This window comes from Paroedura picta, chromosome 14 (assembly GCF_049243985.1).
Source record: "Paroedura picta isolate Pp20150507F chromosome 14, Ppicta_v3.0, whole genome shotgun sequence".
Classification (NCBI taxonomy): Eukaryota; Metazoa; Chordata; class Lepidosauria; order Squamata; family Gekkonidae; genus Paroedura; species Paroedura picta.
The window spans coordinates 6,665,416-6,684,711 of record NC_135382.1 but is presented as its reverse complement, the minus strand read 5'-3'; the positions used below and the strand labels follow the sequence as shown (position 1 = coordinate 6,684,711).

Sequence of the window (19,296 nt, the reverse complement as noted above, 5' to 3'; positions counted from 1 at the left end):
AATTTCATTCCATTGGTTCTGGTCCGTCCTTCCGGGGCAAGAGAGAACAACTCTGCTCCATCCCCTATATGGCACCCTTTTAAATACTTGAAGATGGCTATCAGATCCCCTCTCCTCTCCAGGCTAAATAGACAAAGCTCCTCCAACCTTTCCTCATATGTCTTGGTCTCCATACCCCTCACCATCTTTGTTGCCCTCCTCTGGACACACTCCAGCTTGTCTACATACCCCTTCAACTGTGGTGCCCAAAACTGAACACAGTACTCCCAAGTGAGGCCGAACCAGAGCGGAGTAAAGCGGTACCATCAGCTCCCGTGATCTGGACACTATACTCCATTTGATACACCCCAAAATCCTATTTGCCTTTTTAGCCACCGAGTCACACTATTTTTTATTTTATTATTATTTATTACGGTCATTGACCAGCATCAAAGTATATATAGACCACATACATTATTACAGCGTTTTAACAGGACATTCGGCATCAGGGAGTTAACAAAGGCACAAAACATTAATACAGCATTTTGACAGTCAGGTCATTCAGCATCAACAGTAGCCAAAGATTTCCGCACTCTGCTGGCAGTGTAGCAAAACTTTGCCACCATGTAACTCCAGCCTTTATTTTATTTAAGAGAGAGAATAATAGAAATAAGAAAGAACAAAAGATTATAGTTCCATAACAAGTCAGTTCGCCCTACTAACATATTTGTTAATACCTATACCTATCTGAATAAATATTAAAACATATTTAGTTAATACATATATACCTATAGTATTTGCCAGTCCTCCCAATTTGGTGTCATTGGTGAAATTGAAGACTGCCAGTGAGGGGGAGCTCACCACCACCTTAAGCAGCCTATTCCACTGCTGAACTACTCTGACTGTGAAAATATTTTTCCTGATATCTAGCCTATATCGTTGTACGTGAAGTTTAAACCCATTACTGCGTGTCTTTTCCTCTGCAGCCAATGGGAACAGCCTCCAAGTGACAACCTTTCAAATACTTAAAGAGGGCTATCATGTCCCCTCTCAACCTCCTTTTCTCCAGGCTGAGCATTCCCAAGTCCCTCAACCTATCTTCATAGGGCTTGGCCCCTTGGCCCCAGATCATCTTCGTCGCTCTCCTCTGTACCCTTTCAATTTTATCGACGTCCTTCTTGAAGTGAGGCCTCCAGAACTGCACACAGTACTCCAGGTGTGGTCTGACCAGTGCCGTATACAATGGGACTATGACATCTTGTGATTTTGATGTGATGTCCCTGTTGATACAGCCCAAAATGGCATTTGCCCTTTTTACCGCTGCATCACACTGCCTGCTCATGTTTAGTTTACAATCCACAAGTACCCCAAGGTCTCGTTCACACACAGTGTTACCTAGAAGTGTATCCCCCACCCAGTAGGCATGCTTTTCATTTTTCTGACCCAGATTCAGAACTTTACACTTATCTTTATTAAATTGCATCTTGTTCTCATTTGCCCATTTTTCCATTGTGTTCAGATCTCGTTGAACTCTGTCTCTATCTTCCGGAGTATTTGCCAGTCCTCCCAATTTGGTGTCATCTGCAAATCTTCTTGTCTCCATCTTCTTGCAAGCACCATCCTTGCTGCAGTTGTCACATGAAAGAAAAAAACACCTGCTTTACGAGGAAGATTGTCTGGGGGCACACTCAACAACATATATTCAGGACATAATGTGAATTTTATATTTAACATTTTTTCTAATACATCATGAGTACACCAGAATCGTTTTGTATTTTTACATAACCACCTCATATGAAAAAAGGAGCCTACTTTATCTTTACATTTCCAACATTTGATATCATAATTTTTTTGAAATATGACCCAATAACTTACGTGTTACATACCATCTATAAAACATTTTGAACCAATTCTCTTTTAATTGCTGACTCTTTGTACGTTTTGCCGTACTCTTCCACATTGATTCCCACTCCTCCATTGAAATATTTTGGCCCAGATTTAACATCCATTTCACCATACAATTTTTAACCTGTTCAGACTCAGTGTCGAATTTCAACAATAACCTATATATTGTTTGGCCTTGTACTGGCCTTGTAAGTGTGGTTTCATTAAGGACAGAATTTTTTCAGATTCTGACAAAGTCGGACCAGTACCAATCTGATACTGAAATTCAGATTTGTATCTAGACAGAAGTTGCTGAAGTTCCATCCAGTTTATATTAGCTCCTTGTTTGCTAAGTGTGTCCAAGTCCTTAAATTTCCCTGCAGTGGTTAACAGATCTTTATATCTAAGGCATCCTATACGTGATTGTTGAAGTTTGTCTATGTATGCCTCTACTGGGGACTTTAGCAATGAAGATTTTTAGATTATTTTTGATTTATATTTCTTCCATATAATCATTAGATTTTTGGCCCAGAAATTTAATTCAGTGTTTTGTTGTGCTTTTCTAATTGGCCAAAGTAAACCATGAACTCCTTCATTTAGGCCATATTTTTCAAACACTCAATCTTGTTTATTAAGATCAACAATCCAAACTGCAATCCATACTAAGGCTGCAGCATGTAGATAGAGCTTGACATTAGGCACATTCTGACCTCCTCTAGTTTTCTCATCTTGAAGTATTCTGAAAGCGATTCTGGGTCTTTTATTGTTCCATATAAATTTATTTAGGACAGATTGCCATTTATGTAAAGTCTTGTCTTTCAATGGCAATGGCACAACCTGAAACAAAAAGCTTTGGTAAGACAATCATTTGGATTATTGCCATACGGGCAGACCAAGAGAGGTTCAACTTAGACCAGTCTGATAGTTTGGCTTGAATTTTATTCCAAGTAGAAATATAGTTATTGTCAAACAGATTTGTTAAGCCCACACTGTTGACTCATGTTCAATGTATGGTCTACTAAGACTTCTAGATGTTTTTCGCACATATTACTGCCAAGAGAAGGCTCCCCCATCCTATATTGGGGTAGATAGTTTTTTCTACCTAAATCATAGAATCATAGAATAATATAGTTGGAAGGTACCTCATGGGTCATCTAATCCAACCCCTTGCACTATGCAGGACACTCACATCTCAATCGCTCATCTACTGTAACCTGCTACCCCTTTGCCATAACAGAATCAGACTCTCCGTCAGAGGGCTATCTAGCCCCTGTTTAAAAATTTCCAAATATGGAGAACCCACCACCTCCCAAGGAAGCCTGTTCCACTGAGAAACTGCTCTAACTGTCAGGAACTTCTTTCAGATGTTTAGATGGAATTTCTTTTGAATTAATTTCATCCCATTAATTCTGGTCTGTCCCTCTGGGGCAAGAGAACAATTCTGCTCCATCCTCTACATGGCATCCTTTTAAATACTTGATGATTATCAGATCCCCTCTCAGTTGTCTCCTCTCTAGGCTAAACAGACCAAGCTCCCCCAACCTTTCTTCATACTTCACACTGTTGACTCATGTTCAATGTATGGTCTACTAAGACTTCTAGATCCTTTTCGCACATGCTACTGCCAAGACAAGTCTCCCCCATCTTATATTGGTGTATTTGGTTTTTCCTACCTAAATGCAGAACTTTACATTTGTCCCTATTGAACTTCATTTTATTCCGTTTAGCCCACTTCTCAAGATCTGTATTCTGTTGCTGTTTTCCGTTGTGTTTGCTACCCTTCCCAGTTTAGTATCATCTGCAAATTTAATAAGTATCCCCTCTAATCCCTCATCCAAATCATTTATAAATATGTTGAACAACACAGGGCCCAGGACAGATCCTTGGGGTACTCCACTTGTCACACTTTTCCAAGAAGATGCTGAACCATTAACAAGTACCGTCTGGGGGGACGACAGGAAGATGGCGCTGTACTAGCCCGTTTTGTAACGGGCTCCCGAGCCAAGCAAAGGGCCAGGAGCAGAAGCACCTGGCAGACCTGAGCGAGGTGCACAAATCTCGCTCACTGGTCGCCCCAGGAGCCGGGAACGGCATCCTGAGGGTCCTACAGATTCGCAGAGACTAAGTTCTCCGGATCACCTCTGCTTGTGTCCAGGGCCATAATGGCACCGTTGTCGAAAACAATTTTCTAATCTTGAAACGACCAGCCACATAAAATCTTGTATTCTTCTCAGGCTATCTCTTCCCAGCTTGAACAATCAACACAGAAGGAGCGGCAAATTAACATGAAGACTGTGAGTTCTCTGTTCGCTTTCTCTTTCTTTAAAGCCAGGCACTAGCCCCCCTTCTCCCCCCCTAACCAATTTGCATGGGAATTCTTTCTTCGGACGGGAGGCAAGCCGGATAAAGACACTCGTTAAAATAAACAAAAGAAAGGGCTTAAGATCTTACGATGAAGAGCCCAGCGAGAGTTGTTGACAGAACATGGAGATTGTCTAACTGATAACTCCTGATCTCCTGAACTCTCACAAGATGCCCTGTCCGTGATCTGTGATTATATGGTGGTGTATGCATCCTGCGGAGTTGATGAATACTGCAATGGAAAACCTAAACAATGCACAGATGTATCGCCTATTATTCAAGGGCAACTCAGAGATATTGGAAGTAGTCAAAAAGGTTGAAAAGGAGATCCAAGACACCAAGAAAGAGCTTTCAGACAGAATTGATGGTTTGAAAAAAGTTGCTGATGAAAACACAACTCAGCTGGCAACACACCAAACGAGAATCCATCTGGAAGTTAATCAACAGGAGCGGGAAAGAGTGGCAGAAGACAAATTCGAAGTCCTGGAAGTAGAATCTAAAGCGAGGAATGTAAAAATCAAAGGCGTTTTGGAAGAATTTGGGAAAACAAACCTGAGGAAGGAAATCACCGAAAGCCTGGAAGACTATTTAGAGGAGGAAGAGATCCGGATTGACAAAGTATACAGAGTTTTTCAAAGGCGGTTGCACGCAAGAAACAACTAAGAGACATCTTTGTAAGCTTTGACAGCAAGGCTGCAAGAAACAATCCACTCAAAAAGCATCGGGAGACGCCGCTGAAATTGGTGGATCAAGAAGCACAAGTCTTTCAAGACTTACCAGCAGATACATTATGGAAAAGAGCACAATTCCATTCTTTGCGACCACCTGAAGAAAACAGTGGAGCAATTACCTGGACTTTCTTAAGAAGTAACTTTTAGGTGGGAACTGACTATATACTTCTTAAGATAATAACAGACTATATTCTCATATGTATCAATAATTATTTTGCTAGCTGGTCATTCTTTTATTTTTTCATCTTTCTGTAAACGCTTAATATATAATAATAATAATAATAATAATAATAATAATAATAATAATAATAATAATAATAATAATAATAATAATAAAGTTTCTTCTGGGTACGATTTGTCAACCTGTTATTGATCTACCTGACAGAATTAGGATCCATACTGCATTTTACCAACTTGTCAACAAGAATATCTTGTGGAACCTTATCAAAAGCTTTACTGAAATCCAGATAAACTATGTCCACAGCATTCCCCTGATCCAGCAAGGTAGTCACTATCTTGAAAAATGAGACAAGGTTGGTGTGACATGACTTGTTCTTGTGAAACGCATGCTGAGTCTTAGAAATCTCAGTTCCTAGCTGCTCAAGAACCGAGAGTTTGATTATTTGTTCCAAAATTTTGCCAGCTATGGAAGTCAAGCTGACGGGTCAATAATTACCCAGATCCTCCTTTTTCCCTTTCTTGAAGATGGGGACAACATTTACCCGCCTCCAGTCGTCTGGCACCTTACCTGTTCTCCAAGAATTGTCAAAAATAATGGACAGAGGTTCAGAGATGACATCTGCAAGTTCTTTTAGTACCCTTGGATACAGTTCATCTGGCTCAGAAGACTTTGTTTCATTTAAAGAAACAAAAGTGGTTGGTTTGTGGATTGTTCCAAAAGTGATTCTAGGCCACCATTCCGATCTCCCATGTTGTGTTATGTTTTTGCCACATTGATCACTATTTCCCTCACAAGAGAAGACTAAGCAGAAATAGGAGTTAAGCAGTTCAGCCTGCTGTTCAGCAGTTCAGCCTTTATCATCTGTTATAATTTCACTTTCTTGTCCTCGCAGTGGTCCTGTGGTGTCCCTATTCTTTTTCTTTCTTGAAATATAACTAAAGAACCCTTTTTTGCTATATTTAGCATTTCTTGGTAGCCTAAGCTCATATTGAACTTTAGCTTTTCTAACATTCTCCCTACAATTATTGGTTATTTGTTTATACATCCTTGGTAATAAGGCCTTCCTTCCATTTCCTAAATGACTCTTTTTTATTCCTCTACTCATTGGACAACTCCTTATGGAGCCATCTTGGCTTTCTTAGGCTCCATCCATCTTTTCTTCTCAAGGGATTTGTTTGTGATTGAGCCTTCAGTATTTCACTTTTAAGAAACTCCCAGCCCTTTTGGACTCCCATCTCTTTAAGTTTTTGCCCACAGGACTCTACCCAAGATACCTTTAAGTCTGTTAAAATTGGCTTTCCTGAAGTCCAGTCTATATGTCCGACTACCTAAAGGTTTTCTCTTTCCCACGATTGAAAATTCCAAAACCACATGGTCGCTACCACCAAGCGTGCCCACTACTTCCACCTCATCTACCAGTTCTTCCCTATTGATGAGAATCATATCTAAAATAGCAGACCCCGTGGTTCCCCTCAATACTTTCTGGTAAATGAAGCTGTCAGCAAGACAAGTTAAGAAATTAGCGGAGTTTGTATTTTTAGCAGAGTTGATCTTCCAACAGATATCTGCGTAATTGAAGTCACCCATGACCACTGTTTTCTCCCTCTACCAATTCATCCTGCTTGTTTCCCATACTCTGTGCATTAGCGTAGAAGGGTGGGAGACTGCCTCACCTCCTTAGGAAGGCTGTTCTGTAAGGTGGGGGTCTGTTAAGGGCAGTTGATGATTCTGCCAATTTGCAGATTGGCACCTGCAGAAGGTCCAGCTGATATGAGCAAAGCTGTCTTGGTGGAGTGTAGGGAAGAGGTGATCTAGCCAATCTGAGTATCCAGGAACATGTGGCATGTGGTAGCCAGTACCTGACATCAAGTCCAGTAACTGATGGGCAGCTAATGGAATGACTGCAAAACAGGGATCATATGTATGCTCTGTCTAGCTCCAACTGGATTTTCCAAGTTGATTTAGAGGGGAGACCAATGTACAGTGCATTATAGTAGTCTAGTGCGGGGATCGTCAACCCCCGGTCTGCGGCCCAGTACCGGTTCGTGAAGGCCTCGGTAATGAGTCGCCGGCGGCCACACCTGCCTCCCCCCCCTGCAGCGAGAAGCTCACCAGGCTGCGAGAGAAGCAGCCACCAAAGTAGCCCCTTCGCTCGCAGCCCGGCTAGCTTCTTGCTGCTAGGGGGGGAGGAAGAGGCAGGTGCAGCTGCCGGCACGCTGGCAGACACTATCGCGCACAGTCGCCCCTGGTGGTGAAAACGCACATGTGCAACAGCTCCATGCATGCGCATTTTAACTACCAGAGGGCGCTAATGTGCATGCGCGGCACCCAGGCCGCCGGATCTTCCCAACCCCCGGAGGCGGTCCTCAACCATCCAAAGGTTGGAGATCGCTGGTCTAGTGTGAATGTTACTGGGGCATGGATCCAAGTAGCTAGATCATCCATCTAAAGGTAAGTGGCCATCTTATGGGCCAGGGTGAGTTAGAACTCAGCCTTTTTTTGCAGGGCATTAACTTGCTTATCCAGCAATAACGTTGGGTCCAGTATGGATCATTCCACACATGTTGGATTCAGTGCACATTAGAAACAGATTTTCCTGTTTCGCACAGGAAAATCCAACTGCAAAAGCACATTGAAATTTATGTGGAATGAGCCTATAACTCTACAACTCTTAACTGAGTCAGGAAGGATAAGCTAAACTCCATCAAAAGTGGTCAGTTACGCACAACGGGAAAATTCAGAAAAAATCTGCAAAAAAAGATATTTAGTTTTTGATTCTGCATGTGGTAGTGGTTTTACCACAGAAAAGCCATTGGAGTATTTTTGACTATGCATTGCACTCACCCTTCATGGCATTTTCTGCATCGTTTCCTCACAGTATTGTAAACTTGCTATGCCACAATTCATTCTTGTAAGCCACTCCCTGGGACTCTGTTTCTGGCATGCATAAACCTTACCATGTTTTCTGTCTCCTCCCCTGAACTGTCTTTCACCAATGGCTGAATGGAAAGCCCATGAACTCCAATTCCCATGAGGCTGTGCCAGCAGCATGTGTCTGTCAGGTGACATTGCTACTGACCACAGCCTACCAATGAGCTTCAAGGAAAATGGATGAGGTACTTTCCCACTTGAGGAAAGCTCTCTCAAGTGTAGAATTCGTAAATTCTCGGCAAGAAAACCTCACACATTTTTAAAAAGGGCATTTTAAAAAGAGTGATCTCACTCTTAGCCAGTTAACCAAAGCATCCAGGACCAAATTATCAGAAAATCTGGATAAGGATATACAGAGATGGGTATTATCCAGATATTACTTTAAGGGATGGAAAGGCATGAGGAATAGGCCTGTGCCTAGTGGAAACCCACAGGTTAGATACCATAGTTATGATAAACTGAAGCCACAAGGGGAAGGAGACGTTCAGCATAGGGAGTGTAAGGAAGGAGAACGATCGGGGGTAGGCCAACTGGCAAGGCCAGCTCATAGGGAACCAAAAGTAAAAGGATTCAGATGCCTTTATACTAACGCCCGAATCATGGCCAATAAGAAGGAAGAGCTGGAACTTCTCATGCTGATGGAAAGGTATGATTTAGTAGGCATCACAGAAACTTGGTGGAATGATTCTCGTGACTGGAATGTAATAGTGGATGGATATGCACTATTCAGAAAAAACAGAATAGATCGAAGAGGTGGAGGAGTGGCACTGTACATGAGGAAAGGGCTTACCTGGCAGGAAATTCTAGTGAAGGAGAGTATATCTACGGTAGAAAGCATCTGGGTGAAAATAAGCGAGGGGAAAACAAACAGTGTGGTGGTTGGTGTCTGCTACCGACCGCCTGACCAACGAGAGGATGTGGATGTTGCACTTTGTGAGCAGCTTGAGAAAATATCCAAGCGGCAAGACCTTGTAATCATGGGAGACTTCAATTCCCCAGCTGTGTGCTGGGAAACAAACTCTGCGAAGCATCCTCAGTCATGCAACTTTCTGACCTGCCTGGCTGACAATTTCATTTATCAAATGGTAAATGAACCCACAAGAGGTTCAGCCATACTGGACTTAATACTGACCAACAGGCAAGAGTTGGTGGATGAGGTGAAGGAGGTGGGGACCCTAGGGGGAAGTGACCATGTCCTCATAGAATTCCTTTTGAGATGGGGGGAGGGGGGCAAGGAAGCTGGTAGCCAAACGCGAATATTGGATTCTCATAAGGCAAACTATAATAAACTCAAAGACATGATAAGTGTCATACCATGGATGAGAATGCTGGAAGGGAAGGGAGCATGTGAAGGGTAGGCGCTACTCAAACAAGAGCTATTGCATGCTCAATCCATGATTATCCCAGAAAGATGAAAACACTGTAGGAGCTCTAAGAAGCCTATTTGGATGAACAGAGAACTTTAAGAGGAACTAAGAAAGAAAAGGGAAATGTTCAGGAAATGGAGGGAAGGACAGAGAAGAGTACCTACAGGTCACTAAGCACTGTAGATCAATCATCAGAAAGGCTAAAGCTGAGAGTGAGCTAAGATTGGCCAGGGAAGCCCATTGTAACAAGAAAAGATTTTTCAGTTATGTGAGGAGCTAAATTAAAGTAAAGCAGGCAATAGGCCCACTGTTGTGTGCAGATGGACAAACTCTAACAGAGGATGCAAAGAAACCAGAAAGACTCAGCGCCTATTTTACATCTTTTTCCCACAGGTCAAAGGGTTTAGTCACATCTAGAGATGGCAGTAGCCAAGGGATAGTGTCTGGGTGACAGGTTGACATGGAAAGAGAGGTTGTCGAGAGGCATTTAGCTACACTGGATGAGTTCAAATCCCCTGGGCTAGATGAAATGCACCCGAGAGTGCTCAAAGAACTTTCCCAAGAACTTGCAGAAGTCTTGCCCATCATCTTCGGGACCTCTTTAAGGACTGGAGATGTCCCGGAGGACTGGAAGAGAGCAAACGTTATTCCAGTCTTCAAAAAAGGGAGGAAGGATGACCCGGGAAACTACAGACCAGTGAGTCTGACCTCTGTTGTGAGGAAAATAATGGAGCAGATATTAAAGGGAGTGATCTGCAAACATCTCGAGGACAATTTGGTGATCCAAGGAAGTCAGCATGGATTTGTCTCCAACAGGCCCTGTCAGACCAACCTGGTTTCCTTTTTTGACCAAGTAACAGGTTTGCTGGATCGTGGAAATTCGTTTGATGTCATTTACTTGGATTTTAGTAAAGCTTTTGATAAGGTTCCCCATGATTTTCTGATGGATAAATTGAAGGACTGGAGAAAAGGAGGTTGAGAGGGTTTAAACTACAAGTACAGCGATAACTTAAATGGACTCCGGGGAATGGTAGAGGACAGGAAGGCCTGGAGGATCATTGTCTATGGGGTCACGATGGGTCGGACATGACCTTGCACCTAACAACAACAACAACGATATAGGCTAGATATCAGGAAAAAATTGTTTACAGTCAGAGTAGTTCAGCAGTGGAATAGGCTGCCTAAGGAGGTGGTGAGCTCCCCCTCACTGGCAGTCTTCAAGCAAAGGTTGGATATACACTTTTCTTGGATGCTTTAGGACAGTGGTCCCCAACCTTTTTATCACCGGGGACCACTTAACGCCGGGGACCACTCACCGGGGACCACTCAATGCTTTTTACTGAGGCCCGGTAGTGGGGTAGTTTACTCCTCTACTCTCAACCACTGCCCTAGTGCTCTCTGATTGCTATGGTAATATTTAACATCCCTTCAAAATAAGATACAGACACGCCACAACAATGAAGTGTGTTGCAAAGGGCTGGGGGGGATGAAGTAAAGGGCCGGGGGGGGGGGGAGAAGGCGTCCTTCGGGGCCCACCTCCAATTAGTCGAAGGATCACATGTGGTCCGCAACCCACAGGTTGGGGATTGCTACTTTAGGATGCTTAGGGCTGATCCTGCATTGAGCAGGGGGTTGGACTAGATGGCCTGTATGGCCCCTTCCAACTCTATGATTCTATCTGGCTTTCAATAGCAACCCTTTAGTCCAGTTCATGATCCAGATTAAAGCACATCTCCTGATACCTACTTCTGAGTCCAAGCACCTGGTTTGTCAGAGGCAGTTTTGCCTGAGGCAAAGGTTCTTGAATGGGTCGGGCTGGTCAAGGAAGCTCAGTGAGACCAGGTGCTCAGCAAGGCAAATGCACAACAATTACAGAAAAAAACAAGATGCAAGATGAACAGAGGAACTCCTTTTGTTCCTTTTTTCTCCAAGGTTTCCTACAGCAATAGCTTTTCCCAGCAGCTCCAGGTCTCCAGTCAAGCCCATTCACTACTGCTTCCTCATCCTCTTTTGTACTTTTCAGGTGCAGTTATGTGGCAATCAGTCAAGTGACTTGGGTTTAATGCTTGCACCTGGAACTCTCATCCTTTATTAACCAAATGACTAGAAGGAAGTACTCCTGCAGCTACTTTGAGAATATGGAACCTCTTGCCAGTACGATCGAAGCCAGAATAAGGTTACCCAGCACCACCCAACCCTCCTTGGAAGTTCTTCCATATTAGCATTCTAGCACCTTACAAGATAGTATGGCCTACAATATCAAAGGCTGCAAAAAAATCTATTCATCAATATCATTATCGTTGTTGTTGTTAGGTGCGAAGTCATGTCCGACCCATCGCGACCCCATGGACAATGATCCTCCAGACCTTCCTATCCTCTACCATTCCCTGGAGTCCATTTAAGTTCGCACCGACTGTTTCAGTGTCTCCATCCAGCCACCTCATTCTCTGTCATCCCCTTCTTCTTTTGCCCTCGATCGCTCCCAGCATTAGGCTCTTCTCCAGGGAGTCCTTCCTTCTCATGAGGTGGCCAAAATATTTGAGTTTCATCTTCAGGATCTGGCCTTCTAAGGAGCAGGCAGGGCTGATCTCCTCTAGCACTGACCGGTTTGTTCACCTTGCCGTCCAAGGGATTCACAAGAGTCTTCTCCAGTTGGTTGGTTCAAAAGTCTCAATTCTTTGACGCTCGGCCTTCCTTATGGTCCAACTTTTACAGCCATACATTGTAGCTGGGAATACCATAGCCTTGACTAGACGCACTTTTGTTGGCAGGGTGATGTCTCTGCTTTTTAGGATGCTGTCTAGATTTGCCATAGCTTTCCTCCCCAGGAGCGTCTTTTAATTTCTTTGCTGCAGTCCCCATCTGCAGTGATCTTGGAGCCCAGAAAAATAAAATCTGTCACTATCTCCATTTCTTCCCCATCTATTTGCCAGGAATTGAGAGGGCTGGATGCCATGATCTTCGTTTTCTTGATGTTGAGTTTCAAGCCAACTTTTGCACTCTCCTCCTTCACCCGCATCAACAGGCTCTTTAGTTCCTCTTCACTTTCTGCCATTAGAGTGGTATCATCTGCATATCTGAGGCTGCTGATATTTCTCCCTGCAATCTTGATCCCAATTTGTGACTCCTCTAATCCCGCCTTTCTCATGATGTGCTCCGCATAGAAGTTAAATAGGCAAGGCGACAGTATACAGCCTTGCCGAACTCCTTTCTCAATTTTGAACCAATCAGTGATTTCATGCCCAGTTCTCACTGTTGTTTCTTGACCTGCATATAGGTTTCTCAAGATACAAATAAGATGCTCTGGTATTCCCACCTCTTTAAGAACTTGCCACAATTTGTTGTGCTGCACACAATCAAAGGCTTTAGCATAGTCAATGAAGCAGAAGTAGATGTTCTTCTGGAACTCCCTTGCTTTCTCCATGATCCAGCGTATGTTGGCAATTTGATCTCTAGTTCTCTTCAAAAGTCTCTTCAAAATCCTACCTGTACTTCTGGAAGTTCTCGGTCCACATATTGCTGGAGCCTAGCTTGTAGGATTTTGAGCATAACTTTGCTAGCATGAGAAATGAGTGCAATGGTGCGGTAATTTGAACATTCTTTGTCATTTTCCTTCTTTGGGATTGGAATGTAAACTGACCTTTTCCAATCCTGTGGCCATTGTTGAGTTTTCCAAATTTGCTGGCATATTGAGTGTAACACTTTTACTGCATCATCTTTTAAGGTTTTGAATAGTTTTACTGGAATGCTGTCACCACCACTAGCTTTATTGTTGCTTCATTATTATCATCATCTATATATCTATTTTTCAAATATGGTCCCCATCCACAGACAATTCAAATCCATAGATGGGGATGCACTGACACTAGACAGTTGTTTCTGCAAACTTGGTGGTCCTGGGAGAGTTAACCCCCCCCCTCCAAATAAAAAGTGTTGTCTGCACATGGAAAGGCAGTATACTTCCTCCTTTCTTTGTAGTTAGCAGTTGTGAATGCTGGGTACCTCTCTAGGCCTCATCATGCTGTAGTTGAGCCTCCCTGAGCCTGGGCACATTGAAGTACAGGACCCTCTCTGGACTCAGAGCAGCTCCCAGATGACAACAACATGGCCAGGTCTGGAGCCATGCCTGAAGTTGTGCTTGGCTGGGTCTTCCAGATACCACAGCTGCTGCAGTTGATAAGGTTAGGAGGGGGGTGTAAGAGTGTTGGAGGAATGCTGACAAGAAGGAAGAATGGGGAAGTTGGAGAGGAGGCAGAATGACACAGAGGGAAAGACTGATGGAGAAGGGGTGGAGCAAAAGAGATAGGGCAGAGGAGGAGAGGGGGAGAAAGGAGAAAAATAGATTAGAGAACAGGAGAGAAAACAGGGAGACAGTAAGAGAAAGGGGGAGAAAGAGGACAGAAACCGAAAGAGAAGGAGAAGCAAGAGAGGTGGGGAAGAAACGGGGGAAGTTCTAAGGGAAGGAAGCAAGAGGGGGGAAGGGATGCATCTTCCAACCAAGTTTCTTGCAGGTCCCCACTTGGATATTGTAACAGCCATGTTGGTCAAATCTGAAAACACCCAAAATTGGAACTGTGAAGACGCAACACAAATCTTTCTACAAATGTGAAAAACACCCCAGGTTTGCAAAGAGAGAAAGAGAGAGGAATCTAAGCAAAAATATGTTGGGTGGTTAAAAAATACCTCAGACCAATAAAGTAGATCTGAGAATTGGCTCCCTGTGGCCATTGCTAAACATCCACAGCATTCTAGGCTTCCTTTCTGTGAGGAAAAGGCCAGGGGAGGGGGGCAGAGTCCTTTCCAGGACTGTTTGACATTTGAAGGTGATCCCATGAGGCCTCGCTACACCCACAGGTGCGGTACTACTTGACTGGCAGGAATCCCTGAAGCTGGGCTGCTTGCTGCTGTTTGGCAGGAGCTACCCTGTGAGGGCCAGTGTGGCCGAGCAGAGACACTCTCATTTGCCTCCTCATCTCTCAGTGGAAGCTCACTGGGTGATTTGGGGCCAGTCACAGACTTTCAGCCTTACCTACTTCACATGATTATGAGGATAAAAAGGAGAGGAGGAGAATCATGTTGGCTGCTTTGGTCCTCACCGTTGAGAAAATTGGATGGGTGGGACAAATGAATGAAATAAATAATAAATGTCGCTGTAGGTGGAAGGCAGGCTGTTGAATGGCTGAGAAGGAGAGGAAAGGGGAAGAGGATATGGGGGTCACTAGGAGTAGGGAAAGAGGAAATATTTTAGAGAGGTAGATACAGGGGGAAAGTGAGGTGTCCCCTGACCCCAAGTCCTTGAGGGTTCCCTACCACTGCAGGCATTTGTTTCTTAAAGATACAGGCTTTTATCATTGTTGGGGGAGTGTTAACTTCCCCCTCCCCAAGACAGCAAAAAAGGGGAGATGAAAGCAAGGTAGAAGCAAGCCAAGAATGATGGTGAAAATTTTCTCAAAATGTGTCATCTTGGAAGTTGTCCTTGGCACAGGCAATGTGTTGCTGCTCTGCTGGCACAACAGGATGGGGGGGGGGTCAGTTTTTGCTGATTCCCCTCCTAATGTCAGACTCCCAACATGTCTTACGTGCAGTTCCTGAAGGCCCACTAATTCACAGGAGCTCAGAAGGGTTTATATTTTTGGGGGTGGGGAGCAGAGAGAAAACTGCAGTGGGGGGGGGCAGGGGAGTGGTCTTCCTCAGGTGTGACTCTGCTTGCTCCACTTAAGGACTAAACCCTAGTTTCTGGACACTTCACCCAAGTCACTTAAGAATAACTTAACAACTTTGCAAACTGTGAATGAGCTTCCTCTTAAAATGTATGCCTTGAGCTGGCGCACCTATCATAGAGCCACGACTGACTGCACCTCTGTTATTTAACATCCAGGCATGGGATGGCATGGCATTGAATGGTCTGGATCTAAAGGAATATCATGAGCTTTGTCTCCAATTTAACCTTTCATAACTGGTAGTTATTTCCCCTTCTTTTCCCCACTTTAGAAACTATCTCTTCAGATTACGTCTTGAGGATCTTTCTCTAATTCAGGTAAGTCAGTGGTGTTGAGTAAATAAAAATAGATATTTATTAAGACAAATATAAAACAAATCCAAAAATCTAAGGATGGCTGCTGATGTGGTTGGCTTCTGTACATCTGTTCTTTCTCTGTATTCTCCATCCCACTTCTTACCCCTAATTTTTCAGCTTTGGTCAAAGTTGCAGCTATTCAGGACAATGCATAGAGATAGTCTTCTTTGTGGAAAGAGCTTCCACCCAGCAAGTGCTAAGACTCCAGCGTTTTCTTCCCCTTGTGTCACAGAACTGCTAGCATACAGGATTTCTGTGCCATGGATAAACGAGGCTTCTCGCCTGGAACTGCTCAGTAGAAACTGCTCACTGCCTGAGGCCAGGACCTAGGGCCATTTCAAGCAGCCTCTGTATCTCCTAGCCTTGCACAGCCTATGAGTCACCAATGCAAATGTGCGTCTATAATGTTTCTTTCAGGCCCCAAGCAGTTAAATACTCAAGAGACTGGTTCCTTTTTATCTTTTCATATTCAATGCTGTATTCTGCTGTTGAGAACAGCTTTCTGAAGAAAATTGAAGCAGAATAATTTTTCCAGAGAATTAATCCTGAATTGGGGGCAGAGCTGAGGTATTTCTTGTGCTGGCATACTTTTTTCTATGTGATGAATGATGAATTTTGCAAGACTCCCACTGGTTGTTTGCATTTCCACAAAGGTCTGTCCCTAGAATTTCAAGGAAAATTTTCATGTGGAATTCTTGAGTTGATTTCTAAACCAGTTTGGTGTAGTGGTTAGGAGTGCGGACTTCTAATCTGGCATGCCGGGTTCGATTCTGCACTCCCCCACATGCAATCAGCTGGGTGACCTTATCGCACTGACAAAACTGTTCTGACTGGGCAGTGATATCAGCGCTCTCTCAGCCTCACCCACCCCACAGGGTGTCTGTTGTGGGGAGAGGAATGGGAAGGCGACTGTAAGCCGCTTTGAGCCTCCTTCGGGTAGGGAAAAGCGGCATATAAGAACCAACTCTTCTTCTTCTTCTTCTAAATAACACTGAGCAGTCAGGCTCCTTCATTTTATTAGACTCACAGCAGTGCACTTTCTTTTGCTTTTGGTGCATTAATTTGCCTCTTTTTATTTTCTGTTTTAATTTATTCTGTGACTCTTCTGCTGGGTCTTCACACACTTCCTTTAATGAGAAGCCCTTCTTTCTTCTGGTGGAAGCCATGTCATTCTGAAGCAGCAGAACAAAGTTTTGGTGCAGTAGCACCTTTAAGATCAAACAAGTTTTATTCCTGGTATGAGCTTTGGTGTGTGTGATCTCTGAAGAACTGTGTATACACACAAAAGCTGATACCCAGAATAAAACTTTGTGGCCTTAAAGGTACCACTAAACTCAAACTTTGTTCTCCCGTCTTTTGAGGTTCCTCAGATCCTTGGACTCAGAAGGTGCCACTGCTGCCTTTCCAGGACTCTTTCCCCCTCTTTTTGTGTTTGTATACATTTAATTCTGAATATGGTCCCCAGAGAGGGACCAATACTAACCAGCTAAGGACATTGCTTGATCTGTGGGGCTCTGGCAACCACTGTCCAGTCAAGTCAAGTCTTTATTATTACGGTACTAGACCAGCAGTCAAATTACAAGGTACATAAAAACATATGGCATTAACAAGATAAAAGAATCATTGATAACTTAAATATTATAAAAGATAAAAACATTACAGCTATAAGAATCATTCTGGTTTTAAAACTCACAAGCATTATCTCAAGCAACTGAGACTATCTCTACCAAGTTGCTCCGAATCCAACCAGCTCTTCCTTGTTTTGATTGCTCTCCAAGCAAATCTGGCCACAACAGAAGTTATTTCTGTGCTTTTGTCTGACAACATGTCTGTGATTGCCTTTGAGTTGGGCTTATTCTGTAGGGAAGATATAAGTTCTCCCCTGAATTGATCGTATAGCCTAGCAATCCCCAACCTGTGGGCTGCGGACCACATGTGGTCCTTCGACTAATTGGAGGTGGGCCCCGAAGGACGCCTTCTCCCCCCCGGCCCTTTACTTCATCCTCCCCCCAGCCCTTTACAACACACTTCATTATTGTGGCGTGTCTGTATCTTTTTTTGAAGGGATGTTTAAACATTACCATAGCGATCAGAGAGCGTTAGGGCAGTGGTTGAGAGTAGAGGAGTAAACTACCCCCCCCCCCCCACCGGGCCTCAGTAAAAGGCGTTGAGTAGTCCCTGGTGAGTGGTCCCCGGTGATAATAAGGTTGGGGACCACTGGTATAGCCTACATTGGAGTAATACATGTTCAGATGTCTCAATGCTCCCATCCTGGCAGATGCATAAACGATCACAGATGGGTATTTTTTTTTGAATAAGCCTTCCCTAAAAGCGGATGGGAGCATGTTATATCGTAAGAGAGTAAATGATCTCCTATGTTCTGGGAAAAAATGATTAGATAAATAAGGTAATGGCCTCAAATTATTAAATGGAGGCATTGGAAAAAGTGGATTTTTTACTTGATTGAAATCCTGTTGGCGATGGATATCTAGGATTCTTTGTTTTATCGTTTCCTTTGCTCGGTTGAAACCCAGAGACAGTATTAACTGTTTGGATAGACCATGTGAGCAAAGTTTTTTCTCAAGAGTGGATATCTACGGCACAACCAATGATTCAGACATCATTAGGTAAAGCAAACCCTTTGTGGAAAAAAGCAATTTTAACCAGTACATGGACGTACATATCCATATTCTGGTCTGGACAGAATACATTCCTGTTTCCACCTGGATTGAAGCGTTGGAAATGCTGGTTGGTATATGGAGCAGGGATCTTAAAAATTTAGCCTGGGTCTTTTCTAGGCTGGAAATATTGGCATTTATACACAATGAGGCCCCATACATCATCTGTGCTAGAGGTTTTGCCTTGAACAGCTTAAGGGCTGCGGGAACATTACGCCCACCTTTGTGCCAGAAGAATTTCTGAATGGCACCTGAGATTCTCTGGGCATTGGAGGAAATATATGATATATATGGGAGTTTCTACGGCCATTTGATTGGAATAGTACTCCCAGATATTTGTAAAATCTGACCTGTTCTATGGGTGATGAATTGAGATGCCATGTATATGTTTTAGGTTTGTTACCAAAAACCATAATCTTTGTTTTTGAATGATTGGCCTCTAGCTGGGCAGTAAGTAGCCAGTAGAACCAAGGCCCTTCTCATTCCATTTGGCGTTCTTGATAACAGGACAGTGTCATCTGCATAGAGCAGTAGCGAGATATGTTTGCTAGCTAATCTGGGGGGATGTAATTCAGTATTCTGAAAATGTTCAACCATATCATTTATAAAAATGTTAAACAGTAGGGGTGAAAACACAACCCTGCTTAACTCCCCTAAGTGCTTTAATAGAATTAGTCAGATGACCATGGGCATTACACTTAATTCTGATGGTAGTATTTTCATACATAGCACGTATCAAAAATAGAAGACGCTTATCTATGTTAGTCTTAACTAATCAACAAAAGCTGCATACAGGGTTGTCATAGAGCTGGAAGAGTATTTAACTACGAGATGATCAAGTATTGTACAGTGATCTTGTGTTGAATAACCTTCTCTAAATCCTCCTTGTTCGTCTGCCAGAAAATTATTCTGGTCCAGCCAATCCCGAAGTTTCCACTGAAGATGTTTTGCGTAGAGTTTGCTTATTACGCTTAGTAGACTTATCAGTCTATAATTGGCTGGGTCATTCAGATTCCCTTTTTTATGTATGGGTACAATGATTGCCACCTCCCAACCCTTTGGAATTTTCCCTGTCTTATCAATTATCATGAATAAATTGGCCCACCAT

At 43.3% G+C, this 19,296-nt stretch overlaps 1 protein-coding gene across 9 annotated transcripts in view; it reads left to right on the top strand.

Moving 5' to 3' along the window:
• The window catches only part of SEMA5A (semaphorin 5A), a 300,988-nt gene that overhangs the window by 107,372 nt on the left and 174,320 nt on the right, over positions 1 to 19,296 (top strand). For 8 of the 9 annotated variants that reach the window (XM_077309645.1, XM_077309644.1, XM_077309649.1 and 5 more), the window contains one exon: positions 15,426 to 15,471. The exons of the other annotated variant lie outside the window; for it this stretch is intronic. In XM_077309645.1, coding sequence (XP_077165760.1) covers positions 15,426 to 15,471 — 46 coding nt within the window. The remainder of the gene's footprint in view (positions 1 to 15,425; positions 15,472 to 19,296) is intronic. 9 annotated transcript variants of the gene reach the window in all.